The 12,195-nt window shown below is 48.9% G+C and overlaps 1 protein-coding gene and 1 pseudogene across 3 annotated transcripts in view; one reads left to right on the top strand and one right to left on the bottom strand.

Moving 5' to 3' along the window:
• The first annotated feature begins 5,534 nt into the window (after positions 1 to 5,534).
• The window catches only part of COG2 (component of oligomeric golgi complex 2), a 46,603-nt gene continuing 39,942 nt past the window's right edge, over positions 5,535 to 12,195 (top strand). For all 3 annotated transcript variants that reach the window (XM_047825359.1, XM_047825358.1, XM_047825357.1), the window contains exon 1: positions 5,535 to 5,729. In XM_047825359.1, coding sequence (XP_047681315.1) covers positions 5,658 to 5,729 — 72 coding nt within the window. In that variant the 5' untranslated portion in view covers positions 5,535 to 5,657. The remainder of the gene's footprint in view (positions 5,730 to 12,195) is intronic.
• LOC125147912 (rRNA-processing protein FCF1 homolog) lies at positions 10,901 to 11,728 on the bottom strand (annotated as a pseudogene).

Here is a 12,195-nt window from a genome sequence, read left to right as displayed (position 1 = left end):
GTATAGACAAATATTTTACAAGTTATACTGTGAATGAAGTGGGGAAAGAAATAAAGAGGTTGCTGTAGGAAGATGTACGGTCAAAGGAAGTCCGTTTTGTTTTGTTTTGTTTTGTTTTGTTTTGTTTTGAAGACAGAAGGTCAATTCTTTTTTTTTTTTTTAATTTTTTTTTTCAACGTTTATTTATTTTTGGGACAGAGAGAGACAGAGCATGAACGGGGGAGGGGCAGAGAGAGAGGGAGACACAGAATCGGAAACAGGCTCCAGGCTCTGAGCCATCAGCCCAGAGCCCGACGCGGGGCTCGAACTCATGGAGCGCGAGATCGTGACCTGGCTGAAGTCGGACACTTAACCGACTGCGCCACCCAGGCGCCCCCAGAAGGTCAATTCTATGCTGATGGCAACAATCCATTGGAAAGGAGACATTATGTCCCTGGCAATGCCGGAGGGAAGAATCCCAAGCACAAGAAAGGGCACCCAGCTGGGTAGGTTAGAGCTGGGGGCACGTCCTCCCCTTTAATAGTCTCTCACTGCTCTTCTCGATAAACCTGAGCTATCTTCAGCTAACATTGTCTTTGCTTCTTGTACATTTCTCCAATTGCAATGTAAATTCCATAGTGACAGGGACTTTTCTGTAGTGTTCCCCACAGATGTGCAAACACTCAGGGCAGTGTGGAGCGCATAGCAGGTACTTACTAAATATTTGTGGAATAAATGCTTAGAAATGAACAAAAATGGATACAAATGCAGGTATAGGTTTGATTTGATGGTGACAAGAGGAATTCCTCCATAATTCGTTTTTATTTCCTTGAAGTGTGACAGTAGGCATGAGCTTAGAGGGAGGAGACATTGTTCAGAAGAGGTGGGGGGGGGGTTGTTGAGGCGAGTCTTGAAGATGGTCGTCCATTAGAGGGGTAGCAAACCCACTGGAGAGACAAGGGAGTTTGTAGTCAGTGTTGAATACCCATCGCAGGTTTGTGGTCAAGTGTTTCAAAGTACAACAGGTTGGCTCGGTTGTATGATTGATTCCTGGCTTTCTGGTACATGCAGTTGGCATTGGCGGAGGCCATTTGTAAAGAAACAAAATGAAGGAGAAGCAAGCCTTTCCGAAAAGATGATGTATCATCGTTTGGACGATCTTTGCAACATGCCGAGTTTTGAGGCACCGGTGGGATATGAAAGTGAAACAGTATAAGGAGGTGATCAGTTTCATGGGAGGAAAGAAGCCGATGGTGGTTAAGCAATTAGAGAGGTATTAGCTCGTGAACGGGAGCTGAAACCAAGGGCACAGTTGATCTCACTACAGGAGAGGGGAGCTGGGAAGAGAAAGGTTAACCGAACCCTGAGGAACACTGATGGGAAAGAGTCCTGTACATTTGTCATGCATGCCAGTGTCTACACAGATTCTTCGAACGCCTCAGGGCCACTGCCTGGTCTTGAACTTCATCCATTCTTTCCCTCAGGCATAGGACTGGGGCACAGAAGGTGATTCTAAAATTCACTCTGATTTGATTTCTCTGCACTCTCATTTACTAGAATCCTACCATAGTTTATTAATTGAAATGCTGCTTGTATATAATTTCCTTTTTTTAAATACATATTTCTTTTTTTTAAATTTTTTTAATGTTTACTTATTTTTGAGAGACAGAACACGAGCAGGGGAGGGGCAGAGAGAGAGGGAGACACAGAATCCGAAGCAGGCTCCACGCTCCAGCTGTCAACACAGAGCCCGACGTAGGGCTTGAACCCATGAACCGTGAGATCATGACGTGAGCCAAAGTCAGACACTTAACCGACTGAGCCACCCAGACACCCCAATAATTTTCTCAAAAAGATAAAATAATGACCTTTATGCAAACATAAGATGAACCCTTGTAAGGATTTTACTTAATTCATTAATTAACAAGGGAACCACTAAGATGTTACCACCACAATTACGTACGATTTACAGAGTTGCAAAATAGCTCAAACACAAGAAAGGCACAGAATATCCCACAGAATCAGATAGCCCAGAAGGATACGTGAGACAACACCTAACGTCCCTCTGAAAACACTACAATCTTTCAGGTTCATTTCATAGTCTTTCATGATTTTCCCCATAATGCTTTTTAAAAAGTTATCGCTATCATTTCTATTCTTTGAATAAGACAGATAAAATGTTAGTCTGTTATAAAATACACATGGGAGAATATTCCGGTACTGTCATACCCCATGTGGGTACTCACTGATTGGGGGGAAGAGGCAGAATTTGGGATCCCTTAGGATTAATCTGTTTTCTAGTTGGAATGGGAAATATTTAAGAATCAAACCAAATGACCTCAAATCCACTCTGGAACGAAAGAGGGTACAATTCAAATACAGAAGATGTTAAAATGGTCTTCTTGGCTCATTGTGAGATTTTCAAGTTGAATGGAGCCCTCTGCCATGATGTCTGTCCTCCACACCCCGCCTCACACTTGCTTTCCTGGGAATTTGGGGCTGCCAGACTATACATTCAGTTCCAGTTCAAAATGGAAACCCTCCTCGGGGCGCCTGGGTGGCTCAGTCGGTTAAGCATCCGACTTCAGCTCAGGTCACAATCTCACAGTTGGTGAGTTCAAGTCCGGCGTCAGGCTCTGGGCTGACGGCTCGGAGCCCGGAGCCTGCTTCGGATTCTGTGTCTCCCTCTCTCTGCTCCAACCCTTTCTCTCTCTCTCTCTCTCTGTCAAAAAAAAAAAAAAAAAAAAAAAAATTAACATTTTAAAAAAAAAATGGAAACCCTCCTCTCCTGCAGTAGTGAACAAAGACAACTCTGGTTGCCGTTGGAGGATTTGGCTGCTTCAGTCCAACAGTTCAGGAAAGGATCAGAAGGGGCAGATGGATGATATTGGAGAAAACGCTCGTGTGAGTTCCCGGAGCACAATATTTCTCTTTGCGATTTTTGAGTGTTCCGCAGCAAAGCTGCCAAAAATATGAAAAGTATAAATAGAGAAGAGTGGGAAGGAGAAATGGGGACCTGTCACATTGGCAGAGAAAATAGAGAACTGAGAATTTTCCAGAGATGCAAAGTCACAGGGGGTTAACATTTACTTAGAAATGAACTCGCAGGCACAAGCTTTAGAATGAGATTAAGGCAAGGAAGACAAATTAGGGAATAGATAAAAAAAAAAATGTCAATTTCAAGCCTCTCTCGTGAGGAAAGTACAGATCGGAGAAGAGGAGAAACTAGGATAGACTGACTGCCGATCATGTCTTTACTGATTAGGCTACGTACCTACTTTTTAAAAAATGTTTATTTATTTTTGAGAGAGAGAGACAGATTGTAAGTGGGGGAAGGGGCAGAGAGAGAGGGAGACACAGAATCGGAAACAGGCCCCAGGCTCTGAGCTGTCAGCACAGAGCCCAATACAGGGCTCGAACTCATGAGCTGTGAGATCATGACCTGAGCCGAAGTGAGATGCTCTCCATCAGCATCTGGGGTCTTTCCTGCAGCTCCTGGCTTTGACAGGATGCATCATTACCACAGCCTATGATTCCAAGCCCACTCTGTGGGGTCTTGGCTGTTCCCCATTGACTCTTGGGCGGAGAGCAGGTAGCGGGGTCTTTATCCTTCTTTGCCACCTAACCCCTTCAGCATCCCCGACATTAGCACCCCAGGCGGCACACGTTCAGGTTCATTTCTTTACCAAAGGCCTGGCAATACTTGCGGAAGGGAATTATAATGGAGATAAGGAGCGGTTCAACTCCTGGCTCAGCTAGAGTTCCTCAGCTTTCTCTGAACTATAAACCAAGGTATTTGGGAGCCAGGAATGATGTGGTGCCGGGGATTTGCTTTAAAATATATTCCAGGAGCGCCTGGGTGGCTCAGTCGGTTAAGCGTCTGACTCCTGATCTCAGCTCACCTCACGATCTCGCGGTTGGTGAGTTCAAGCCCCACATGGGGCTCTGCACTGACAGTGCCGAATCTACTTGAGATTCTGTCTCCCTCTCTCTCTGCCCCTCCCCTGCTTGCTCTCTCTCTCAAAATAAGTAAATAAACTTAAGATATGTATTTCAGACACTCCCCCCTCCCCTTGCTCGTGGACAGGCTCGGGAAGGCTTGTGCTCTCCACCCTTTTTTTTGCATGTTTGCAAAATTTCATAATAAGAGTAAACGAATGAAAACCAGATGATGAGGTTTTCATTCCCTATAGCCACAGAAACACAATAGGGCCACAGAGTGCGCTCCTCATAATTGCTCCTGTGGCACTTTATTCTGATTTTCTGGACTGACTCCAGCTCTCATCCACTGTCACATTCTCTGAGTATTGGCAGGAAATATTTCCTTCGCGAAGGAAGCCTTGCCAGGCCCGATGGTAGGGAATAGGTTGTTGCAGATTCTATACCCACATGTTTAAAACGCGGCCGGTTTCCTGTCTGGAGTGACTTGAACACAAGACTGTCTTTGTAAGGCATTGTCTTCCGCTGTTCCACCCCCTTTTTAGGACTATTAAGGGTTAATGGCATCTCCAACAGCAGCCGAGGCCTGGTTTCTTAAAGCAAGGCTGCAGGAAGCAAAGACTTGCAGGGTGAAGAGTGTGAAGCCTGATTTGTGGTTTGAGTTGTCACAGATTCAAGGAGGAAAAAAAAGAAAAATGAATCATCATTTGACCATGGCATTCACACGAAAGGGCGGGGGGCAGCAGTGGGAGAAAGAACAAAGGAAGAAGAAAGAAAACCTCAAATAAATGTTGGGGATGGGTGGCGGGGAGGAGGAGAGAGAAAGTCTCAGAAACTGCGGGGAGGTGCGGCGATTGCACCAATACTGGCCACAAACACACACATTTGCCAATTCCTGGCTTAGATTAGAAAAAAATACGCATGCACTACTTGTCGGCTGTGTTTTGTCAGCAGGTAGCGACAAAATCTCGAGGTTTTAAGAACCCTGAGGACCCAAAGTTGTTCTCCGAAGCTGCCCACCCTGGACCTGAGCCCGAAGTGGAGCAGGTTGCTGCCCAGAGGACCTAAGGCTATGTGCCCAGCTGCCCACCTTCCTCCCGGCAGTTCCCAGGATCGGAGCCCACGGGAGGAGAAGCTACGCTCGCCTGCGGGTGCCGGGGCTAAGGGCGGTGGCCCAGTCTCCCACCGAGGCCTCAGCGCCCAGGCGGCAGCGGCGGCGGCGCACGGGGACCGGAGGAGTGACATGGCGATGTGCCCAACTCTGGGAGACCGGCCTCAGAACCAAGGGGCCAGCATCCGGCCACGGCTATGCTCTCCGCGGAACAATCTCAGGGAGAAGACACGGGCTGCGAGCCGATTTTCCAGTGGAAAGGGTGGGGTGGGGAGGGAGCGCCCCTGACCCTTCCCGCCGGTCCCCTCCCGGGCTCACCCCGCCTGGCCCGGAGCTGGGCTACCGGGAGGAAGCGTGCGCGGGGCCGCAGTGCCGCCCTCCGACGCAAGGGGGCAGCACGACCCGCCGAAGCAGCGGCGGCGGTCCGCGCGCCGCTCTTGGCGGCCGCAGGCGGAGGCGGACCCGCGGCGTCCTCGCTCATTGGCCACGGCGCGGGCGCTGCCATGTTGGCGGAAGCGGTGCCTCTGTGCCGTGGAAACTGGCCGTGGCTGCGGCCGCAGCGTCCGAGCGCGCAGCCTCCTGCTTCTCCTCGCTCGAGTCTCGGCGCCGAGAGGCGGCGGCCGGCGGGATGGAGAAAAGTAGGATGAACCTGCCCAAGGGGCCGGACACGCTCTGCTTCGACAAGGACGAGTTTATGAAGGTGCGCGCCGGGGGCTCCGCTCCCTGGAGCCGGGCCGTGGGTGGTCTGCCCTCCTTTGCCCTCCGGGGCCTCTCCTCGGGCCTCTCCTGCGCGCTTCCCGGGCCGCGCCCGCCGCGGACGGCCCTCGGCGGGGACCTCGCTGCGCTTCGCAGTGAGTCTCTTGGCCTCGGGTTTGGTAGGTGCAGCCTGGAGACAGCACTTCTGTGAAATCGCGCACACGGAGTGAAAAGGCCTGAAAGTTTTGAGCTAAACGTAAACGCCCCTGTTAGGACCCGACTCTGTTACCGCGCGGGGTGCGGTCAGATTGCCGGCCCCCTTGCCTGACAGCAGCTTGTTGCCAGTGCCTTGCCCCTAGAAGCTCGGTGAGCGTGTCTTGAAAACGTCTCTAAACGTACGTGCTCACCCAGGGATCGGGTCGGGTAAAAAAGGCCCTTAATCTAAAGTTTTTGCCTGACATTCGTCTACAGCTCCTGGAATGAGAGATATAAAGACTGTACTGTCCTTACTTCTGTTTCAGGGCTACAGAGCGGACCATTGTCCTTTTCTAAAGTTGCCCCATTTCTCTTCCTAAGGTGAACTTGAAACTTGTCTGCGGATAATTGTAGGACCTAAACGTACTGATTAGAGATCTAAACTGAGAACGTTTTACTGACGATAAAGGTTCATCAAAGCACAGCCTTGAAAATGTCCAAGATTTGAATCAGAGCCAGGAGGAGCTTTGCATACCCAGCTTGTGTATCCCTCGGGGTCTGTACTTAAACTATCAAAAAAAAATATGTGTACTTTTTAAGGATTGGGATTTTTGACACCACTCAGTAGCTGGCTTCGGTGTGAAAAAGTTAAAAGTTTTGGTTCTGTAGGCACCTAAAATTTTGAAAGAGTGAGTTTAAGTGTCTTATTTTTTGGTGGTTTCAAGTCCCAATATGGTTTTTTTTTTTCCTTCTCAAGGGAAAAAAACCAGCTTTTGATATTTGCATTCAGATCATATCTCCCAAACTCTGGCCTTAAAAAGCGTTTCTATCTGGATCCTCTGTATTGTGGCCATTGTTTTTAATATGTAGGGGTGTCTAGACTGAGGAAGAAGCTACTCTTGTTCTTGTACAGTGGTGTTTCTAAACCACTGTAATAAAAGGTGTAACTCGAATGGAATGTCTAAACTTTAATGTTTATTTATTTTTAAGAGAGAGAGAAGGAGATAGAGCACGAACAGAGGAGGGACAGAGAGCGAGGGAGACACAGAATCTGAAGCAGGCTCCAGACCCCGAACTGTCAGCACAGAGCCTGATGCGGGGCTTGAACCCACGAACCGTGAGATCATGACCTGAGCCAAAGTCGGACGCTTAACCGACTGAGCCACCCAGGTGCCCCTCGTATGGAACGTCTAAAAGAGAGTACAAAGTGAACTCACTGATCCGGAAGCCCTTTGCTAACTAAGGATACACGATGATGAGACATCACAGGAGCATTTTCTGAGACTTCCCTAGCCCCGCCATGTTTCTCACTGTGAGCTGACAAAATGCTTTTGGTCAAAGCAGGTTCAGAAAATAGAACTCTCAGAATAGAAGTCCTAAAGTAGCGCTTCGAGGTAGGGAGAGAGCACACTGGCCAAGTGGCTGGAATCCCAGCGGCTCCGTGTTCTCTCACGGCTCTAAAACTTCCGAACGTGCCACACAATCTGTAGGGCTAATTAACGTGACCACTTCGTTGGTAGGAGGAAAATACACGGAACAGCTGTTCTGTGTGTTTTGCTATTGATTTTCTGGGTGGGACCTGGAGATAAAGGTTACCTGCAGCGTGGATTTCCTTCAGAGGGACGCTTTAGAAGTTAGAGTTCCGTGGCAGAAAGGATGGGTGGAGAGCGTGCCGTCGGGGTTCTGTTTCTACACGTTTTGTAACTGGAGAGGTTTTGTGCCCGAGGGAGAGGGAGAGAAAATCGTATTTTCACTGGGAGAGCGGAGGTAACTTGCAATCCGGTCGGTTGACTAGAAATGGGCCCTCAGTCGGTCACACGCGAGGTGGACCTCCTTGGGCAGTGGTAGCAGTTGCTCACTGATCACCTGCTGGGTGCCAGCCAGCAATTTGGACGTGGTGGTACAAAGCCAGGGAACACACATTGGCATTGGCTCTTGAGCGTGGTGGTAGGACGAACGTGTGTGCCCAGAATCCACCCTTAGTCCAGAGAGGCCGGGGCCTGGAAGAGTGGCCAGGAATGAGACCAGCAAGGAGGCCAGGTGCATGGGGTGGGGCTGCAAGTTGTACCTTGAAGGCTGCAGCCAGGGGTCTAAGTGGAGACAGTACTCATCGTCAGGTTTAAAGCGGGAAGTTACGTGGTCCCGTCTGTTGCGTTGGAGCTGAGTGGCGGCAGGAGACTACTTACAAAGTTATTTCAGTGGTTTTTATGAGACCTAACGAGAAGCACAGAGGAGGGGAAAGGTTTGTGAAAGACGTAGGTGATCAACACACAGGAGCGGCAGATCCGGAAGGGCCACTTGGGGCCGACGGGGTGGCAACATCATTCTTTGCGACCTTAAAAATACCAAGATCCTTAGGCCTGACAGCCAACTCATAGACGAATAGGACGTAAGGTGTTGGCAGTAGGGAGAGAAAGTGGCAATGCCGACCAAGGTAAGTTAGACCCGTTTGCGTGGGTGTGCTGTTGACGTCATGGCCCTCCCCTTCCATCCCGATGTATGACTTCATCTCCAGTTTGACAGAAAAAGTAGCGGCCATCAAATGGGAACTCCTCCGCCTTGCTGATAACAAGCCCATCCTTGTGTTTGTTCCCTTCCCCTCCTTCCCTGGTCTGTGGAGGGGCTCTCCTCCCTCCTCCAGGTAGCTTTTCACCCACGCCTGGAGCCCGTGCCCTCTTGCTTCCTCAGCACCCTGTTCGCATCCTCTCCTGCACTCCTTCCTGTTGGTTTGCACCCCTACCCCTCTTTTAGCCCCTTCCACTTGGCCCTCCCGCCTCGAGGGGTCGCCCTGACACTGGAGCACATCACAGCCGGCGCTCAGGGGTCATCTTTACTTTCTCACTTGTCGCTCTTCAGGCACCTTCATCCCACTGAAGAGTTCTTACGAAGTTAACCGGATGTAAGTCAATCCCGCTGGCCTTTTTCCTGTCTCCTTACTTGCCTTCCCGGCAGACCAAATGCTCTGCATTGCTTTCTGGCTTTCTTCCTCTCTCTCTGGTCCGTCTCCTGTCTCCTGTAGCTGATGAATGGCTGGTTATGGGCTCAGTCACGTGTCCTCTCCTTGCCCCAGGTGGCCCTTCATGCAGCTTTAGTGACCAGCTGTAGGCAGGGGAGGCAGATGCCTCTTTCTGGCCCAGATGTCCCCTGAGCTCCAAACCTATGTACTGCATTTGTTGTCTCTTCTTGGATGTCTCTGTGGTCCCTCAAACTTACCATGTTCGAAACTGAATTGGTGAGCACCTCCTCCCCTGAAAGCCAGCTTTCTTGTCCTATTGCCCGTCTCAGAACATGCTCTACCATGCATCGAGTTGTAAGTCAGCAAACCGGAAGTCCCCTCCTCCCTCTGTCGCCTTTCCAAAATCCAGTCTGTTACCAAGTCCCGTGGATTTCGCTTCCTGAATACCTCTTGAATCCGTCTACTCTCCATCTTTTCGCGTACCTTCACGGTGCTGTCTGGCCATCACACCATCAAGGCCTCTTACCTGGTCTCCTTGCACCCGTCCTCGCCTGTTTCTAGTCCCTCCTCTACACTACAGGCAGAGCGCTCTTTTCGAAACCCGTATCTGGTCTCTTGTAACAGGTGGCTGGTTAGTCCACAGGCTCATGAGGAAACATTTCCGAAACATTTGAACCTATTTCAAAGAGGCTCATTCCCCCGCGGGATAGTTTTGATTGGCAGGCAGTGTAGTGCGTTTCTATGCTGAGCCAGTCTGCTGCTTCTGAACTGTATCAGTTCCTTTCCTGCACCCCCAGCGCATCGTGGCTTTGTTGGCACCCTGGGTAGGCACACAGTACCTTTTTAATGAGAAGCGCCATCAGGAACCCTCTTTATGGTGACTGTAAGCATCTACAAGAGAATACGGATCTAGGGGGTGAGTCACTGAGGCTCCTCCCTGATTGTAATTGGGTGAATTGGGGATATTGAAGCAGGAAGTGTGTCAAGGGTGGTCCTGTTCTCAAGGAGCGTGTATTCTAATGGGGAAATAGAAAAGGGAAGAATGACCAGCTGCTCAGATCTTGTATTTTGCTGGTTGAGTGGCTGTGACCTGGAGACGTGGGTCCCACTTTCAGCCCTGCTGTCCATTGGCCTGTGACTTGGGACCGATCACTTGCCTCTGGGCTTCGGTTTCCGCAGTATCTGCATAATCTCTGCAGCCTCTTCCAGCCCTTGACATTCATGCTTCTGTGAAAGAAGGACGGTAATCACTTTTTCTGGTTCGAAGACAAGGAAACTGAGGCCTGGGGTGTCATGACTTCCCCTAAAGTCACACAGTTATTTGGGGGCACATCACGGGCCTTATCTCCTGACCCCCATGCTTCAGTCTTGGGAAATAATACTGTATAACATGTTCCTTTCCAGAGGCCACAGGTGGGAACTTTGGGAAGTGGGATAATCGGAATATTGAGAACAGCCCAGAAGATGGCACAGAGTCTGAATGCCTGCATTCCACCAGTACGGAAGAGATCGAGGGCTGCCTCCTATTTTAGAAGAAATTCTGACAAGGCTGGTGATCTGGACTCTTGGCCTGTAGCTTAGGTACAGTAGATGAGACGAGAGGGAAAAAGGTGGCCTGTTCGAGGTGGACTTCGTGACGGCACCTAGAAACTGACAGAGCAACTGACAGAGAAGGAAAAGAGGAAAGTGGCGAAACGCAGACAGTCTGAAAGCGGGTCCGCGGCCGATGCCCAGTGACCTCCACCCCGGGGAGGGCCTTCATCTCACAGGAGCTGAGCGCTCTACCTTGTAGGTTCTTGGTTTGATGCCACGTCTCGATGAAAAGATTCCTTTCTCTTCCGCATCAGTTTGAGACATCATAATATTTTTGAGACTGACTGCCACAAAAAAATTGGGATTAGCCACATCTAGAACTTAGGTTACATTTCATTTTCATAGAAAAGTTTACTGATGTGAACTACTTTGGACGATAGGTAAGTGACATTGGACAAAGTTTATTTGATTGGCACTTTTGCAAGACGAGGTTCTTGCAAAAAGAAGTGGTTTTTTGGTTGTCCTTGCTTTTGATTTTCATCTTTTTTTTTTTTTTATGTGAGCAGTCCTCTGATTTATAAAAAGATCCAACAAAATTTAAAATGATACAAAACGTCAGTTTCAAAACAACATCAGAAAGCGAGTATTTAACCGTACGCCGCTCGTAACAGAGCAAGTGGGTAAGTAGGAGAGTTCATGCTGTGGCATATTGCTGTACAAAATGGAAACAAAAGTTGGTAAAGGAAGGCTCAGGAACCCTCTCTTTTAAGAAATAGAACTGAGGGGCTCCGTAATCATCGGGCATCCGCTCAACACGGTGCCTGTGGTTAGAAATGTACGTGATGGGAACTCCAGGGATCTTCCAGATCCTTCCTCTAAGGTCTGGGTCCACTGAGGCCACAGTGTCAAACTTGCACTGAATTAATTACTCCCTGGACGAAGCAGTCCTCTGCATGGGTCCCTTTGTGTGTGCGTGGTCGTCATTCACATCTTGGATCCTTGGCAGTCCTTAGAGCCGCTCGTTCTGCCCGAATTCCTCAGTTTCAGCCATTACACAGTGCGTTCTACAGGGGATACACTTGGCATACACGCAGTCCATCACTGATTGTACTAAGCCAGGTTTGGCTTTCGTGGAAGAGTTGGTAACATTGGCATCAGCCAGGATGTGGTTGCATCACAAGAATAAGCAGGAAGGGTGTTGGGGGACTTCTCCTTGAGTGCACTGAGATCTTTCTTTTCTTTCTTTTTAGGTTTTAATCCTTCTCTTCAAGCCTCTGATCTCAGAGACTGAGCATTCGCTTCATGGTCACGTACTTTCTTGCTTTTGCTTCCCCGTGTTCACGCTGCAGTCTTATTTTCCTTGCTTTTGATTTTCGAATCCACTCTTTGTAATCCTGTTATAAAGTTTCTCATTTGAATAAAATGTTGCACTTCTAGCCTACCGAGTTCTTGATTATTAGTACTATTCAAAATTTGAGAGCAAGAAGATCTTTTTGTTATTTAACTAGTTTGATAGCATTTAGCATCAAATTTCTTAAAACATTTAAACAGATTAATCACAAACTGGGATGTGGGCTCTTTTTTTTTCTTTTTTTTTTTTTTTAAGATTTTGTTTTTAAGTAGTCTCTACACCCAACGTGGGACTCGAACTCACGCCCCTGAGACCAAGAGTCATACGCTGCACCGACTGAGCCAGCCAGGTGCTCCTTGGGCTTGGGCTTTTTTTTTTTTTAAGTTCCTCAAGCGATTCTAACGTACGACCGATGTTGAGAACGTTGGAACTAGG

The sequence above is a fragment of the Prionailurus viverrinus genome, chromosome D2, assembly GCF_022837055.1.
Source record: "Prionailurus viverrinus isolate Anna chromosome D2, UM_Priviv_1.0, whole genome shotgun sequence".
NCBI classification, from domain to species: domain Eukaryota; kingdom Metazoa; phylum Chordata; class Mammalia; order Carnivora; family Felidae; genus Prionailurus; species Prionailurus viverrinus.
The sequence above is the reverse complement of the archived record's forward strand: the minus strand, read 5'-3'. Positions and strand labels throughout refer to the sequence as shown.